Below are 18686 nucleotides of genomic sequence, written 5' to 3' on the forward strand. Positions count from 1 at the left end.
TAATCAGCAGTTGCACACATTTGTTTTTCCACCACTTTCATATCAAGATGTAAACTATAATCTTCAGATTAATTTAATCATATATTTTGCAAAAAAAAAAAAAAAGCAAATGTGTCTGGTCAGGGGAGTCAGCAACCTTTACTATCATAAGAGCTGTTTTTTTGGTTGTTTTTTTTTTTTTTATTTCTTGACAAAAAAAAAAACAGAAAAAAACCAAAAGATCAACAAAACATATTTAAGCTTAGTAATAAAGGTGACATAGTACATTAGGTATAATTTAGCCTAGCAACATTTTTGTTTTAAAAAAAAACCTTTAAAAATATACAATATTATAAGACATGTAACTGTAGATGCATTTACAACATGTTTTTGCTTTTTTATGAACTTATTCACTTGTGAAATTAACTGCTTGAAGTAATGAAAGTAAATAAAGTTGAAACCTCCAGAGGTCTACATCTGCAACTAGTTATGTGCTTGCTTTAAAGTTTGGGACAGCCTCTATTTATGAACAGTTATAGCCTATTGTAAATATATAAATATACCTATAAGTCCAAGAGTACGCGCAACTTTGTAGGCGCTCAGTATGGCTCCGCCCACAGCTGCTCAAACCGGAAGTTTAGCTGTTGTTGACACACTGGAAGAAAATGGCTGCTGCTCCGACTTTTTTTCAATGAAGACACCGATATTTCAATTTCATTTCGTTTTCTTACATCGGAGCTACAGTCGACCGCTATGCAATCTAAAAGGCAAGTCGACTCTGTTTGTTTAGACTGTCGTCGCTTGTTCGGGTTGTGTCTCGGAAGACGTGAGCCTGGCAGCGTAGCTTGTAACTTACAGCTTTGCCCACTCGGAACGGGCTAGCATGCTAACGGTGGCTATGTTAGCCCAACGGTCAGGCATCAACGAGTTCTTGCTATTCAGCTGCTCTCTCTTGGCTGGGCTCACAGTCACCAGAGTTCACTAACCTTTGCCGTTTTGTTGTATTAACTCTGACACATCGTGTGGTCACGTTTACTTTGTTATTGCATTTTAAAATATAAGCTAATGGTAAAAGTACTTAGATGGAACAGTTTGGCTCCTCGGTCCTTGCAGCTGCTTGTGTGTGGCATCTCTGAGTGTCAGCTGGATGATTTGGCATCAGCACTCTCTTACCAGCGTGCCAGCAACACACTGAGTGCATCTCTATGAATGTACCAGTAATCTGTGTTTTTGTTTTCTCTTCACGCTGCCTGCGTGTCCTCTGTTGTGTTGCCGTGCAGGCTGTGAATGGTCACTTTAGGAAGGTGACAGTGTGGGTCAGAAAGGACAGCATCGTCTACCGTCACTCAGCTCGTAGCTGGCGGTGGACCACAATGGTAAGTTTAATCTCTGTCAGTTCATTCATCTCTACATAGACAAAGGACTCCTGCTGTAGTGTTTCATGTGAGATTCCGATCTCTATTGGTCTGTGACTTCCAGCTGTTGCTGATCTGTTTCACTTTAATTTTATCCCCCAAAGCAACAAGTTTTGGAATATGCATTGGATCGAGCGGAGGTAATATAACCACTGTTTTTTGTTGTTTTTTTTGCTCTGAAATAAATTTAAACTATGTACTCAGAAACATGAAGCACAATTTATTCATCGTGTTATTAAGTTCTTTCCTGCCCCATTATTCATTAATAACGCGTGTGTTATTTGTTATTCAGTACATTGTTGAAAGTGCTCGACAACGACCAGCCAAACGAAGAATTTCATCTGGCGGGAGGAAGAGTTTGTACCAGAAGCTCTATGAGCTCTACATAGAGGAATGTGAGAAAGAGCCAGAGTTAAAGGTTTGTGTTATGCACCATGACTCACTTGTTACTTGGTAATTACTGGATCTAATAAAACCTTACTTAAAACCAAGCTTGGGGAATGATTTGGAAAAAGTGGATTTTTTTTTTGTTTGCGACACAAAACCGCTTTGTTTCCCGTCACCTGCACAAACACGTTTTAGCTGTAGTAAAGTTAGAGAAACAACAATTTTGTAACAGTTATTTACCCCAGTAACTTGTGGATCCAGAACTTACAGTTGCTTCCTGCTTTTGTTTACTGCGAAACCTGCTGAATTAACGTGACATAACTCACATTATTATCTTTAAATAATATAGGAATAAGCATGTACATGTTTATTAAAGTATTATAAACATTAGCTCAGGAATATCTAAATTGGTTTTCGTATTTGTTCATTGGAGAATACACATTCTATCATTTTTATAAATTAATGGATCTGTATATTACTGCTTCACAAATTTGCCAAACAAGTTAAAGATTCTTGGTTTGATCTGGGGAGTAGACACAGATTTCTTTAGGGCTGAGCAAGGAAGGTCATCCAGCGTAAAGATCTGCCAAATCCAACATGCTACCTGCTGTGGCAACCTCTTGTGAATAAGGGAGCATTTCAAAGTACCTTTTATTTTATTTGTGTATTTTTTATTTAAAATTGTCATGCCACTGGGGAGGAAAATTGTTGGTTAAAAATTCTCTTAGAGAGACAATTTGTTCAAGAATAGATTGACATACTTTTTCTTTTGTTGTTTCGATTGTTTTGATGAGAGTTGTCAGATTTTTAAGATGTCTTTTCTCAAATAAATCGTAACCTAAACCCCACCAATTGTTCAAAAAACAACAACAAAAAATGTTGTTCAGCAGCCTCTTGCAGGAACTACTTTCCCTCTAACTAACCACATTCACTACATAACTTTGAAGAAGGAAGTCTATATCTAGCTGTGATAAGAGATTATTGCCAGTAACAGCATGACAGGATATAATCATTTACGGAGTCGTCCTCCCTAGTGGCATGCTTGCTTTTTCATTGAAGGAAAAAAAAGAAAGAAAGAAAGAAAGAAAGGTAAAATAGACCCTATGTTAAGTTGCTTATGACAAGGTTTGTGGATTTTCTTCTTTTTCTTTGGAAAGAGACACTGCTGCTAATCTGTATACATGTTTCTTCTTTTTTTTGGGGGGGGGGCGGCATCTTAGGCTTCACTTCGAGGAGTCCTTGGTTCTGTAGCACTCGCCACAAGAGAAATATCTTTTTTCTTTTTTTTTAAGAAAATTTTTTTTTTTAAATGCCATTAAGCAGGTATAACTAATAAGGTTTGTGCTTCTAATGAGGAGAATTTGCCTTTTGTGTGTTTCATTTGCTGTCTCTCTGAAGAATTTGAGGAGGAATGTGAATCTACTGGAGAAGCTGGTGTCTCAGGAGTCTGTATCATGTCTGGTGGTCAATCTGTACCCTGGGAATGAAGGCTATTCTTTAATGCTCAGGGGCAAAAATGGATCTGGTAAGTCAAGTTAGATCATTACATTGACCGTTGGGTTTTGTTTTTTGGCTCTTTGTGCTGCAGTTGTCTCACCTGCATGTTTGTGTTACTTTCTAGATTCTGAAACCATTCGCCTGCCATATGAAGAAGGAGAACTGCTGGAGTACCTCGACGCTGAGGAGTTGCCTCCTATTTTGGTGGATTTGTTGGAGAAATCACAGGTTGTGTGCAAGCGTGGTGCATTTTGAAATCCAATCATTTTAAACAAAAGATGGTGCAAAAGTGTCACATTTCTGCTTAAATATATAAAGAGCTAAGAACCATGTAAGGTTTCTATTTTGATTAATGAGCTCCCTGTGTTTGTAACCACCTCTCGGTCATGCTTTGTGTGTCAGGTGAACATCTTCCACTGTGGCTGTGTAATAGTAGAGGTCAGAGACTACCGGCAGTCTGGTAATACCAAGATTCCCACCTATCAGAGCAGACATATCCTACTGCGGCCAACCATGCAGGTAAAGACAGAATAAGATTATGAGGAGGCATGAGTGGAAAACCACATTAGATCTTTAGCACAATAAATCTGACTTACATTATATTCATAACAACTTTGTTTCCCTGCAGACTCTCATCTGTGATGTCCATGCCATGACCAGTGACCACCACAAGTGGACACAGGTAAAGTATTGTTCAGTATGTTTTATCTGAAACATGTAGTTGTGTGTTTTCATTTAAAGTGCATTTGGAGTTACTAGTGTGGTGCTCCATCCCAGAATTTTCCAGGCTCAGGTGTTTTCTGTAACATGTCCTTTCTCTTTGCTTTAGGATGACAAACTGCAGTTGGAAAGTCAGTTGATTTTGGCTACAGCTGAACCTCTGTGCCTGGACCCCTCCATTTCTGTTACTTGCACAGCTAACCGCCTGCTTTACAACAAACAGAAAATGAACACTCGCTCCATGAAACGGTATTGAATACCCTCTCATGCTCATCTAGGTTGAAGCCAGCTCAGTGTGAAATCGGTTATGCCAGGATAAAGATCTCATTTACGGATGTTTATTTTGTGAAATTGAAGGCAGGGAAGTGCAAGCTCTGTGACTGTATAAAGGAAAAAAGCCAATAAATGAAGCAAAGACCTTGGTTTTGTTAACACGCGTTAATTGTTTGCTTTGTAGGTGTTTCAAGAGGCACTCTCGGGCTGCACTGAACAGGCAGCAGGAGCTGTCCCACCTTCCCATACCACCACAGCTACGACTCTACGACTACCTACAGAGAAGAAAAGAGAGGAAACCCGCGCCTGTCATAGACCTGAAGATCTCAAAGATCGGAAACGTAAGTGGGAAACATCCACACAGTTTGTAGAGTATATATCAAGGTCCAAAAGTATGAACTGGGACTACTACTACTTTATTATAGATTATATTTGTATCTCCTTGTATTTTGTCTCCTCCATTTGGCTTTATTAACAGTATGTACTCCACAAGTTTGTGTAAAACCTGAGGGTCCATGTTATTATAATGGATGCAGGTGATCCATTTTTTTATGCCATGCCCCTCAATTCAGGTTTATTTATGTCGCTTCAAATCACAAGTTACAGACCTTGCGGTATTCAAGAGGAAACCCCAACAATGAGGCAATCCCCCTCATGATCAAGAAATTGGGACAATTGGAAGGAAATATTTAAAGAAGCCTCCAGCAGAATCAGGGTCAGGGAGCAAAGAGAGCGAAAAAGGAGATAAAACTAAACACAGACGAATGCCTGAATTGTGCTTTAGTTCAGGCATTAGTCTGAAATCTATGAAATCTACATGCAGGAAATCTACGTTGTAACATTGTAACTTGCAGTGTAACTGCAATCCCCTCTTAGACATATGCCATAATCCGCGCCAGTCATGCTGCGTCAGCCCCAAGTGTGGTTGCATTTCTCGGGAGGTACACATCAGGTTACGTGGAAGGTGAGGGCCTGAATCCAAACTGGGATTTGGTTTCACAGCAGAGGGCCGTAATAGCTGAAGGCACTGTCTCCTGTTCTAATTTAAGGAATTCTAGGAACTACAAGTAAGCCAGCAGTTTGAGAGCAAAGTGTGCTTTTGGGATAGCATGATACTAAGAGGCCTTTAAGATATGATGGGTCCTGATTGGTCAAGATTTTGTATTTTAGGAGAAGAATTTTAAATTCAATTCATTCAATTCTAACAGGGAGCCAATGAAGAGAACCTAATATGGGAGAAATATGATGTGTCTTGTTAGCACTGTTGGTGCAGTATTTTACATCCACTGGAGGCTTTGGTAGCCTCTAGGCTACGCGTGATTGACTCTGAGAAAGCCCTTCTCAAAGACAGCACAGTTAGTTCTGATGCTGCGTTTCCCGCTGTAACTATGTCATTTAGTAAGTAACACTGACCTTTTCTGCAAGTAGCTGCACCAAGGTGTTTTCCTTGTGGCTGCGTGCAGCAGGGCTGGGGGAGGGTCTGTGCTGGCGGACGTAGGTTACTGGTCTGGTAGCCTGGCTGCCCCTGAGTGGATGCGGGGCAGGCGTGGGGGCTTGGGGTTCATGGGTGCTTCGCCTCCGTGCTAGGGCTCTGGCTGGGCCTTGGGGGCCGAGGTTGTGGGCGGGTGGGTGCATGGGGGCTTAGCCCTGGCGCAGGGGGCCTCTGGCGCATCGGCCTAACTAGGGGGCTCTTCAACTGACAGGGAGTTTGTTCCATCCTTGTCCACTCTGCAGGTGGGGGAGAGTCATAGGAGAGGTGGAGAATAAACTTAACCTGGGTGTCTATTGTCTTGTGCAGTCTGGGAGATGATTGAATGTTAGGGTGGGTACAGTTTCCTATGCGGTGGGGTCAGGTGGGCTGCCCCGGGTCCTGTGGAGCTGGGCGGTCCTGCTGCCGTAGGCCCCAATCTGGATGGGCCTGGGCTCCCCTGCCTTGGTGGGTGCCGAAGGACGGGGGTGCCTACTGGGGTCAGCGGGGGAGCTGGCCCCAGGGAGGGGCATCTTGCTCCTCCCTTCTTTTCCTCCCCATCCCCGGCTGCCTCCCTCTTCCTGTTCCAACACACCCACCCACACAAGTAGGGCCTTGGGGTGCGGGTGTGTCACCAGGGTGCAGAGGAGGGATATAAACTACACCTTTATTGGCTGCTATTTCCAAGCACATTGTGCGCTGTCGGTCCTGCTTGCTACACAACAACATTGAACATTTAGTATTTACTGCTGTTTACACTTAGCTAGATTGATGTTGCTGTTTTTTTTTTTTGCTTGTTTTCTCTTCTTTTTCTCTCAACAGGTGACCCAGGAGATTTTTTTTCCTCTTCTTTCTCTTTTTAAGTACCCTTTCTCACTGTCCCGCTTCCCTTCTGTTTTTCTTTTCCTTCATCTTTCTTTCTTTCATGTCTGCCCCGTCTGTAACAACTGAAAATAAAATAAAATAAATAATAACAACAAAGGTTGATCAAATGGACCAATACGGCAAGGCCGTGATGATCCATTTGGCAAAGTAAATCCATTGGGTATCCTTGTTGGTCTTCAGACAACAATTCTGACGGCTAAAGAACCAAATGGGACAGGCAAAAAAAAAAAAAAAAAGTAACACTGACCTGGAAATTCGAGGTACAGCCGTATTTATAACAGAGTTGCTGTGGCACCAATATGAGCATCTTCTGCTTCATTGGGAAGATATAGCTCAAGGATATCTGACCTTTTGTACAGAAGAGTTAAGATAAATGCCAAAAATTTGTTTCAATTTGATTGCTGCATTAATTGTTTTTAGCTCATCCAGTCAATGGCCCTATAAGTTTATTCAACGGTGAGGTATCTGTCTGTTCCATCCCTCCACAATTCACAAGAATTGCTACTCCTCCTTGATCTGTCAGATTTTAGTGAAAGAATAATAATTAATAATTCTGGATATGACTATTTGTAAGATTCTTTGATTTCTTAGTGGATTTAAATCCTCGTTAGATTACACAGCCAATCAGTGACAACAGAACTTATAACCTTAATTCTGCACAATCACTTCTGAATTGTGATGGCTCACGAGCTGGATGAGCTTCTATCTCACTGACACTTTCTGTGTTTTTGAATGTTTCTAAAAGCTGATACTTTTGTGATCATTTACAGTTTTACATGAAAACGTGACACATAAATTTGGCAGACGTTTTCGTAAATGAGAATCATTCGCCTGTTTGTTATGACAATATAATTGTAGATGATGTTACTTTGCATAACAGCCATGGTAAAATCTCGGGTCTATTCACTGTGTCCCAAAGCACAGATCCCATTTTTTTTGTCTATTTACATCTTTCTAAATTATCGACTAAACCCAAAGGGAGTCATTAGAACAATAGGTGAAAACAAGTTGGTGTGTCAGTACTCTGGTGTGTTCCTCTTTACCGTTAACTATCGTTGACAAAAATCTCACGTCACTTAATTCTCACAGATTTTCTCTAACACCTCCTGTTTTTCTTCCTGTTGTTCTGGCTTGTCAACTATCATCTCTTGCAGTGTGTTGACATGTGGAAGCAGAACAACTGCCAACTAACTGTGCCCAAGGAAATTGATGTGAGTGGCTCTTTTATAAAACCCACACTTAAATACTTGATCCAACACTACTTATAAAAAAAAACAAAAACACTTAATACCACACAAGTGATTGCTTGGCAATGAAATTTGCATCCTGTAACAGACAGTTTTATATGTATGTTGATTTAGGTGGAAAAGTACGCTGTGGTTGAGAGGTCTTTGCAGTTGGCAAGCTCTGAACATAAAACTGTGATCTGGCCTGCTGAGGTAAGTTTTGCAGCAGATAACCTTACATTGTTGAGATCATTAATGGCTGTTTGCTGTCAGAAATAAGCAAGGAGTGTTTGTTTAAAATGGTAATTATTTCTTTAAAGGAAGAAAAGCAAACATTTACATTCTCACACTCTACAGTGTAGTTCTTTCACAAATAGTGACACAGTTTCTGCAGGATGGCAGCTTAACTGGAAAGTGATAAAGGTGCTCTGCAACTTGGTTTTATGCATTTACTTAACCAGCTGAGCCGAGTCTCCTATTGCAAAGAGATGTCACAGATAAGTTGAGCTTACTGGCACAGACTGATTCCAATTCTTTTCTATTTGTAAATGAGGCGGCAGTTATATACTAATCTTTTCCAATTTGTCTGAGAGTGATAGCAGTCAGTCCGAGTCAGACCACAGGTGTTTAGAGACATCTCTCCCACCAAGCAGCCTTTGCAATTGCAAAGTGTTTGCACAGGATACATGGTGGGAGGCAACCAGTCTCTAAAAAACTGAGATAACTATGGTGCAGCTACTTGCAATTGGTCTTCAAGGGCAAAAATAAATTTAAAAAAATTATGCAGTCCACAGATAACCACTGATTTTTTTCCCTATCCACAAGGAGGTTGTCCCACTTTTAATGTTGTGGGACTGACGAATAAAATGACCGAGCTGAGGTTGTTACTGTCACCTTTTTATGCTGTGTTTTTTAAATACATCCAGTTGCTTGTACTATTTCCTTGTCCGTCACAAATCTGCTAAAATTTTCTGATATGATTAATGATGGTTTTCAGTCATTTTTATGTGATAAAATAAAATAAATTTTAAAAAAAAACACACAAATTCTACAAGTAAATTTACATCAATTTTTCATTTGTTTAGGCAATACTTGTTCATCAGGGTCTTGTTCAGCCTTTGTCCCCATGCTTCTGTTTAATCTAGACATGCATCATATTTGAAGTGTGTTGCATTTAAAATATTTTGTGTAAAAAAACAAACAAACAAAAAACTCAGAAGCTTAATTACCAACAAATTACACTAAAATATAAAGTCATAAATTATGACTCCACATTAGTTTCCATTATCCTTTGCTACAACAATCGGTTAGTTTCTGTTTTAAAAATGGGGAAAAAACGTTGGAGAAGTAGATTGTTAAACATGTGGCATGTAACATTTTACCATTAAAAACATGATAATGGCAAATATAAATTTGAAGTTGGGGTCATCTGGTCGCCTGAAGGTTAAAGAATTGAAGCTCAATACAGGGAATGTGTCTTTTAATATCCACATTAAAGACTGCTTACTCCCAACTCTCTTCAACCTCTGCTTCTTCTCAATATGTCTTAATGTGTTAATATTATATAAAGTCAAAATATTTATATAAACCAAGTTAGCAATACTATTCTCCCAGTATCTACAATTTCTATTGTGACTGTAGCATTGGAACTGAAGATGCTACAGGTAGTTCTACCATACATTAAATATACGGACTGTATGATTACAATACTTAGTTGCTAAATTTTGCACAAAAATATAATGTCACTGCACACATCCATTTAAGGTGTTCTTGTCATTAGATTTTTTTGTCCTCTTATTTTTTTTTTTTTCCTTACACAGGAAGTTGTAGATGACTACACATTTGAGTGTGAAGTTGGGGGCCAAGCTCAGAGGACCAAGGTTTCTATTTTCCAGTCAATGGGAGACCCGCTTGTGTACGGGAAGATCTACTGTGCTAAAGAATCAAAAGCAGAGGACGACAGTCCAGACCTAAAGCTCATACATCCTCCGTAAGGACACCTTTAAGACAAACTGGTTATATTAAACTGAATTTAAAATGCTGCTTTGATTAAATTAATCTTCATCGTTTTTTGTGTGTCATTCACAGTTTCCTCATAGGTTCAAAGATCGATGCGGACCGGTAAGTCACATTGTGGGCTGCTCTTCAGAAATTCATTCATTCATACAGACTTTTTAGGGATCTGGTGTTAGAAAGTGTGATGCAAGGTTTTTGTCTTTTTAACAGATTTCTTACTCAGTACAAAGGAGTGTATGAGAGAGACGTCAAGTGTCAGGTCAAAGTGTCCCATAACTCAGGCAACATGGGTCAGGGGCCTCCCTCCCCTAGCAAAGATGAGGTAAACATGAAGATTCATACTTCTTTGCCTGGGAGATTCAGATGTGTCAAACTAATCAATATTTGGTGATTTGGAATTAGTGCAGATGAGAACATTACTTTTGGGTTACTCTTGTTATGCAGTGCGGCTAAAAAACAGGTTTAACTGTCACACGCAGGGTGATGGTATTTCTCCACTGGTCCAGACTTCTCTGTTGGGAAAAGGGGTGAAGCACCGGCCCCCTCCCATCAAACTGCCGTCAGGATCAGGAAGCAGCTCCTCAGGTACAACTTCTACTTCTAGTGCGATTGTTCATTGACGTCACACAAATCCTTAATTAGTGGCTAAAAACACCCCGTATTTGTGTGCTACTTTGAAGGGAAAAAAGGGTTGCAGGCAAATCTGATAGTTTGATTCTTTAGGATAATTAAGTTGCATTATAAGAGAGGCATTAAGTGCACTGCAAACATGTTTCTGAGTCTGTTCAAGGTCATTCTCAGCAAAGGTGGAACCAGATCTGCTCTAATAGTGCATTCTTTTTGGAAAAGAGTATTATAAATTAGAGATGGACCGATCGATATTACGTATCGGTCCGATACTGACCTAAATTACTGGATCGGATATCGGAGAGAAATACAAAATGTAATCTGATCCATTCAATATCACAAAAGCATCTCACAAAACCTGCGACATAACGTAACCGAGCTCATAACCTTAGCACGTCGGAGCCGTATACATCACGTGATAGAGCAACTGTGGCCTGCGCGACCTGTCGGCGGTCTGGTTGAACATTTGGAGACTCGCTACGTGCTTCCAAACCAGCATTTAATCTCTGAGAAAGCTGTCCCAGAGAAGTAAACTAAGTGTGTAAGTTCATCTCTGAATGTTTGTAAAGCATTCCCACGTTAAGCTTAACAACCGATATATGGAGCGACTGCCTCTTCTCTCCCCCTCCCTCTCCTGCTGCTACTTCAATCATGAAACTGATCAATGATCGGCTGATCGGCTTTTCTGTCGCGAGTCCGTCTCTCTTGTTAGTTTATCGCCCACTTTGCACCAGAAAGAGGAAACCAGCGGATAAACAACAGCAGCACGTTGAAGCTTGATAATCTGTTGTTAAAATTTATTTAATATTACTTTGTACACCAGGATCCTTTTCTACGTAGCTGACGGCTGGTAGGACATTAACAGGGAAGGGGGGGCACAAAGACATAGTTTTCTTTCTAATTGTTATGTCTAACTTTTAATAAATAATTATCTGAATCTTACAACCAATGTTTTCATCTGATGTGAAATGTACAGAAATCCATTATTGTATATAGGAACTATTATGTCCAATTTATAACCTAGTAAGCTACAGTAATTTTTCCTTTGGGAAGGTACCATCTGTGCAGTCTGCAATTCTGTTGAAGAAAGATGTTGAATCTATTTAATTATTGTAGAAAAATTATTGATTTCTGTGCATTTCTTTTTCTTTTCTTTTTTCACGTGCATTAAATGAAAGTCGATTATGTCAATTAAGCATTATGAGGTGGAGGTGGTTTCCTATTTTTTTATATTTTTTGCTGGGAGTTGGCAACCCTATTAGTTAGGTTGCTTAGTATTTCCACGAATTACTCTTTAAAATACCAGCATAGGGAGGATGGTGTAGGGTTTAAGTTTATTAGATTCATCAGTATTGCTGAACTATGAAATATTTTGGGTGCAGTGTATTTTTTGCATACAGGTATAACAGAATAGATTTAGTTTTGTTTTGTTTTTTAAACTTGAGTACGAACTTACACAAAAAGCAGCAAGATATTAAAAAAACGTTTTATTGATTATAAAATACGCTAGATCTGATTTATATCGGTATCGGCAGATATCCAAATTTATGATATCAGTATCGGTATCGGACATAAAAAAGTGGTATCGTGCCATCTCTATTATAAATATGTTATGTCTTTATTTTTCAGGTAATCCATATAGTTCACAAACCACCAGTGGTCTACTTAAGTGTCCTACACCCCCTCCAGCCAAAAGCCAGTCTCTGAACAGAAAGCACTCAATGGAGCTGGGCCAGGTGGGCCTGCTGTCACCTGCCTCCCTCTCCCCAATGGGATCCAATCAGAGTGAGTGCTGGAGTCCGATTAGTTATTCTGGAATGTTTTAAATCTGCTTTAAGCTTCTGAATTTTCCCAATTTGGAGTTTTTGAACATATTCTCATAAATTATGTTGACAAAAATGGAAAAACAGTAACATATTGGGAGCTTAGCAAATACACATAATACTGGACAACTGCAAGCCCTATTCTCTGAAGTATTATCAAAGGATTAACTAAGATGTCACGCAAATTGACATTAAAAGGGGGATCAGGTTTTGGTATAACTAGTGCCTCATAATTTAAATTTAGTTTTAATAATGGATTTTAATTGACTGAAAAGTACTGTGTCTTGTTAAAGTGTTGTACTATTTTGGCCCTCTTTCCCCCTTTCAGGATCGGGAACCCCCAAGCCATCTACCCCAACGCCTACCAATACGCCATGCTCGACCCCTCACCCCCCTGATGCCCTCTCCGCTCCTCTCTCAGTGACCCCTACCCCTTCAGACCCTCCCTTGGTTCAGAACCAGTCACAGAATGCCCTCCTCACGCCTTTTACCCAACAGCCGCTAGCTTTAAGCCAGACGCTGCCCGTCATGACCATTCCCCTGCCCACCATGGGTACATCCATCACCACAGGAACCACATCGTCACAGGTCATGGCCAATCCAGCAGGGCTCAATTTCATCAACGTGGTCAGCTCAGTCTGGTAATAATTTTAAACTGTCTCGAATGCCACATAGCACCTGCTGATCACTGTCACTTTTAATAATGATCTTGTACTGTCTGTGTAGCAGTCCTCAGGCTTTGATGAGTGGCTCCAATCCCATGCTGGGCACAGGCTTAAACCTGAGTGGAATCCTGCCAACTGGAGGGTTGATGCCTACCATGCAGTCTGCAGCACAGGCGGGTAAGATTCCATAGTTATGCCCCCCTTTTTATTACCTTTGCATTACATTTACAGAGTTATTTTTTAATTAAATCCCGTTCTAGAGAGTGTAGCTGTCCAGTAAAAAAAAAAAAAAGACTGGGTCTAATGACATTAGAAGAGATAAGATAAAGCCCTGATTGTCTCGCTGTTTCGTGGTAACTCCGATTTGTTTTCCAGGGAGTCCTTTTGGCCTGAATAGCAATGCTGGGTTGAGACCTCTGAACCTACTCCAGGTATGACTCTACAGTTTAGTCTTAACACACTTTCAGTAGCATGCACTGGGTATTTGTTTGGCATAGTGACTTAGTCCTGATCTTCACCTGTGTTGGCACACCTGAAATAGTGAAATCAGCAGCTTAAATTTCCCCACACCTCATTGCATATGCAATGTAGTGTAAACCCTTGAAAGTGCTTTAGTGCAATAAGGGGCATGCATCTTTTGTTATGCAATGTCCTGGCCTGAACAACAACTTAGCTTTATAACATTTTTACCCCCTTTACCTCTTGAACTGCTAAGAGTCTCTTAGCAAAGGTTTTTTTTGCTAGAGGAATAGCAGCAGAAGAAGTAAAGGATGTAATCTGAATGCAGACACAGCCTGTTTGAGGATCACTGCTTGTGCCATTCCCTTTATAGTCCTTTGTAGCTCTGTTAGTCTGATAGTAGTAATGATCAGTGCCGATCTCTTTGTTAACGCTCCATTTCCTTTTTCCTCCCTTTTTGGTTATGTGTGCATCATTCCTTTCCCTCTGCCTTCCCTCTGTCCTTCATCCTCATTTCCCTGTGTTTTATTCCACCACTTTTTGTTCGTTGGTGTGTGTATTTTACATCTTCAGATCCCCACTGGTCCTCTCATCTTTAATTCTCTGCAGCAGCAGCAGCTGTCTCAGTTCTCCCCACAGCAGAGTCAGTCAGCCACCTCCAGTCCTCAGCAGCAAGGGGGGGAGACGGTGAGACTCAAACACCATATTTTCATAGTATAGAAGAACACATCTTAATTAAATTACAGCAACAGAGGGATGTTAGAAATGATCTTCTAATAAATATGAGAGGTTTGATTTTGGTCATGTTTAGTGTCCATCTTCACAGATGTGTAGCTTGGCATCATTTAGTTAGTTAGCTTAGGCACACCTATTAAAAAAATATAGAATACAAAAACTATTCATACCTGTGAACTGAGAAAACTAGCATGGTTTTAAAGGGAGCGCTGTACTGCCTCTTTTCCACTTGAACCTACTCGGGTTGACTCGACTTGGTTTTTTTAGGGTTTTCCATTAGGTGGCAGTACCTGCCATGTACTTTTTAGTACTTATTCAGCCCAGGGATCCAAGCGATCTGAGTCGATCCGAAAATGTGGCATCAACAGATCTCATGCGACCGATTGGCCAATCAGTGGCATCACTCAATGAGTCATGAGTGCGACTCCTTCACAAAAATCCAAGCCACCATTTTAGATTAAACGCAGCTCTATTCAATTTCATTCATTTTCCATTACAGTTGAGTGCCATCTCAATGGGTTTTCCGTCATTATAGCAACACAGCCAAAAGTCCCATGGCGTCATTTTAATGCGACACAACACAGCAATGGAGGATATCGAGATGATGGTGTACTACGCTGGGTTTTTGGCATTTCCCTCGTTGCTGTGTTGTAAAAATGTTGGGTTTGATTTTTGGGAAGGACTCGCCAGTGGACTTGATTGGCCAGTCGGTTGTATGTGGTCTGTTGATGCCACATTTTCAGATTGGCGAGTAGGTACTACAAAAGTACACCAGGTACTGCCAACTAATGGAAAACTCTAAAAGGCCAAGTTGAGTTGAGCTGAGTAGGTACAATGGGAAAAGGGCTATAATTAAACTAATGTGATGGAGTAACTGGGCTGCATGCCAGACTGACTAGGAAAAAGTCACAAATACAAAAGAAATGTAGTCCTAAAGAGGCGAATGAATAATGGCTTTAGAACAACAATTTGAAACTACTGAACCTGATAAATCCTGCTTGGATTTGAGTCGTTGCGAAATATTTACACCTCTTAATAGTTATTGAGACACTCTGCATCTTAAAAAAGATTAATTTGAACAAATCTGATTGGAATAACAGGGAATGGCGTCTAGCGGCCGTGATGTACAGAATCTGTAACCACTGCCAAAACATTTCACTTCCTAACGATATGGAACCAAAATCACTACTGCTTGCCCCTTTTAAGTTTTTTAAATATATAATAATAATAATAATGGATACTTTATTGATCCCCATGGGGAAATTACTTGTTTTTCTCTGCATTTGACCCATTCACTCAGTGAAGCAGTGGGCAGCCCACTAAGCAGGCGCCCGGGGAGCAGTGTGTAGGGACGGTACCTTGCTCAGGGGTACCTCAGGGTAGCCGTTAAGTGGATTCGAACCGCCGACCTTCCGATCATGGGGCGACCACTTTACCTACTGAGCTATCCCTGCCCCACATATATGTGTGTGATTTACTGTCACATGTTCTGCTTTGGTGGCAGTTGTGTGTGACAGCCTTGTGTTGTCTTTGACTTTCTTCATAGAGTGACCAGGGGTCAGATCAAAGTTTAGGGAACCAGCAAACGGCTGTCATAAATCTGGGAGTGGGAGGCTTCATGTCTCCACAGGCAGCAGGTATGAGCCGCACAAGCACACACACACACGCAAAACATTTCTCTTCATTAACCTGTTCCTAAACAAAATGACACCGTGACACTAACTAGTACTAATAAGATAAGATGTACTAATGTATTCATGACTGTAATTACTGTTCGTTAGGACTCTCAGTCTGTAACTAAACATGACCATTTTGTTGAAGTTAGCCATTGTTCCTCTCAGTGGAACATGTAACATCTGACAGGAGAGACTCAACTTCCCCTTCTTCTCTGCCACATTTTCTCTTTTCTTTTTTAATTGTTTGTTTTTTTTTGCCCCCACCCTTCTGTCTTTCCTCCTACACTGTCCTCCTGTCCCTCTTCTCAATTTGCCCTATTCGCTAAATTCCCTGAATCTCCCAATTCACGCTATTTCTCCATAATGCGCTTTTTAAAACTCAACGCACACGGTCATTTATCTTTGGCCTCCCTGCAACATTTGTTTTTGCTTCTCTCTCTTCCATCTCTGTGTGTGTTTACGCACTCCTGAAACCACAACTCACCCCTGCTCTCCCGCTAATCCTCGCAAATATTCTACTTTTTTCACTTGTTCATTTCCTGTCTTTACACTCCCCCCCATTCCTTCTTCTGCTGCTTCTTTCCCTCTTGCCATCATGTCCTTCCCTCTGGGGCTCCCTGTCTCCCTCCTCCCCTTCCCCTCCACCTTAGTGCTGTCCCAGTTGGGCTGTGGGCTGGACGGGTCTGGGCCCCCGCTGCCTTCTCCAAGGCTTCAGCAGCAGCACCAGCCACAGATCCAAGTAATACGGCAACATTAACATCCATATACACATATAGAGTTTATAAGAGCTGTTGAGATTAGACACACCTGCTTCCACCAGCTCTCCTTGTTTTTATTTATCTTGCAGGCTTCTGTTGTGCTGCACCATAAAGTGTGAGGGAATTAGGTAAACTAGCTTTATGACATATAGATTTAGTATTTTTATCACGTTAATGGATTTTAAAAATAGCTTCCATCCATAACCTTTATATAATACGGAGATAGTTTTAGTATAAACCGTATTATTTTCCTAAAATAAATAAATAATTATAAGTTTTTATAAAAATCTTCTTTCAAATACATTTTATAGATAAACACCATTCACTCCATATTGTGTTGTATGTTTGGTTACTATGCTGTTTGATAAAGACCACAGTAGCCCCAGTACTTCCAGCAACCCACACACCAGAGCTCGCAGCACTTCCAATGGCAACAACTAACAAAGTGTCAGAGTGGGAGGCATGTTCTTGCACAGCCATTTAGCAGCAGGTTCTGAAACTGTGTCACTGGGAACAGACCGCTGAAAGGTAGCCGACGGCATTGCGACAGAGACATTAAGTTGTTCCACTGTAAGCATGAATCTGAGTTAAGATTTTTTTTCTTTTGCCCAGTTGAGGTTGCTGGCTTACTCTGAGCACAACGCACGGTTTGCTGAGCTGCATGTTTGTTTGTTTGTTTTTATGCCAGGATCACAGCCAATAATTTTTGTCTTCCAGACGCCACTGGTGCTGCTTGACTGTATCCCGCCTCACTCCCCAAAACATGACATGCCCCAAATCTTATCTCTTCCTTCCTCTTCCTTCCCCTCTGCAACCCATTAACCACTCTCCTGTGTTTCTCCGCACACTCTTCTTGTATGTTCTATGTATCAGGCTTCACTAACCCATGCCAGTTGTACGACACAAGGCACTCTGCTAGACGACGTTTTAGCAAGGGATTCCAGTTTACATGTGTTAAACGAGCTTGAGATGCTTACATAAATCTTAAAGTCAATATCATTATTTCTTTCTGCATTATCTTATTTGTCGTAACATACTGAAGTCTATTTTTTTTGTCCTTCTTCCATGTTTCTTTTTGCACTGAACAGTTGCAATTCTTGCAGCACCAAATGCAGCAGCAGCAGCAAATGGCTATGGGAGCAGCAGCTCCTCAGGGGGGAGTGCCACGGCACCATACCGCCAGCCAACCAAGAAGTAAGAGGAAGAGGAGCACGCCTCAGCCCCTCCCCAAATCATGAAAGACTTAAATCACACTAAAACCTTCCCCCCACCCAAATCCACACACAAAAGGACGTGAATGATCCACATTGTGCTCTTTACCTGCCTCGCTGTCGAGAGTGTAGGCAAAAAAACAACAACGAAAAACCCCACAAAAAACTCTTTTCTGTTTGTCTTTTTCTAGCTGACAAATTTGTATGTAATGGTTGTCAGATGTTTGGGAGAGAACCAAAACTGTGTCCACCGTAGGGGATTTGGGGGGGGGGGGGGGGGTTAGAAAAGGGAGCCCTAAAGTTAAAAAAAAAATTATTAATGCTATTTTTTGAGATGACACAGAAGAGGATTGTTGTAGGTAGTGGGCTTCCACAATAACGCACCACCCCCCTCCGTTGTGGAAGAGCTGTCTCTGATGGAGGCCCTGTGAACTGAGAGGATCGCAGATGCACATTCTCAGAGGATTCCCCTCGAGAAGCCCGATCCTCCTGCCTCTGCTCGGTTGACGCAGGTAGAAACTGCCCTTTAAGCACGGATCCCGACAGAGCGTACCGACACCAAATCCTCCCTGTGTAACCGTTACATGTGAAATGCAAATCTGATCTTGGAATTGTGCCTGGGGGCAGCTCTCTACCTCTCAGTCTGTTGGAAGTCTTTCTTCTTTTAAGCAGTCCCAGCACAGGGCTCAAACGAGGACTCAAGATCATCATGCAAGATGGTGTACCTGCTTTTGTACAGCACATTTTGAAAAGGCATTTCCTTTTAATTAGTACAGGAGCCATGAGCATATTCTTACGAGACATCAACTGAGTGTGTGTGTGAGACATTTCCGGACACTGAGAAATAATTTTTTAAAGCGGTCTTT

At 41.1% G+C, this 18686-nt stretch overlaps 1 protein-coding gene across 5 annotated transcripts; it reads left to right on the top strand.

Moving 5' to 3' along the window:
• Positions 1-1294: 1294 nt before the first annotated feature.
• Positions 1295-18676, top strand: supt20 (SPT20 homolog, SAGA complex component). Of its 5 annotated transcripts, none has more exons than XM_026182045.1 (23): positions 1295-1355; positions 1499-1534; positions 1687-1812; positions 3180-3306; positions 3403-3506; positions 3681-3797; positions 3907-3960; positions 4108-4247; positions 4456-4612; positions 7779-7835; positions 7986-8063; positions 9671-9840; positions 9939-9971; positions 10077-10188; positions 10346-10451; positions 12123-12278; positions 12645-12957; positions 13043-13158; positions 13357-13412; positions 14014-14127; positions 15722-15812; positions 16502-16590; positions 17713-18676. In XM_026182045.1, exons 1-23 carry the CDS (start codon positions 1353-1355, stop codon positions 17845-17847), a joined length of 2490 nt encoding a protein of 829 aa, XP_026037830.1. In that variant the 5' UTR covers positions 1295-1352; the 3' UTR covers positions 17848-18676. The 5 variants fall into 5 exon arrangements, with proteins under 5 accessions (XP_026037830.1, XP_026037831.1, XP_026037829.1 ...); XM_026182046.1 differs by having other exon boundaries at positions 14050-14127; positions 17698-18676; XM_026182044.1 differs by having other exon boundaries at positions 13046-13158; positions 17698-18676.
• Positions 18677-18686: the final 10 nt, after the last annotated feature.

The sequence above is a fragment of the Astatotilapia calliptera genome, chromosome 10 (genome assembly GCF_900246225.1).
Source record: "Astatotilapia calliptera chromosome 10, fAstCal1.2, whole genome shotgun sequence".
Taxonomy (NCBI): Eukaryota; Metazoa; Chordata; class Actinopteri; order Cichliformes; family Cichlidae; genus Astatotilapia; species Astatotilapia calliptera.

Coding starts and splice junctions, on each gene's coding strand:
- supt20 (XM_026182044.1), top strand. Junction 9,972..10,076: donor TCAAAGATCGATGCGGACCG/GTAAGTCACATT, acceptor TCTTTTTAACAG/ATTTCTTACTCAGTACAAAG. Junction 12,958..13,045: donor AACGTGGTCAGCTCAGTCTG/GTAATAATTTTA, acceptor TCTGTGTAGCAG/TCCTCAGGCTTTGATGAGTG.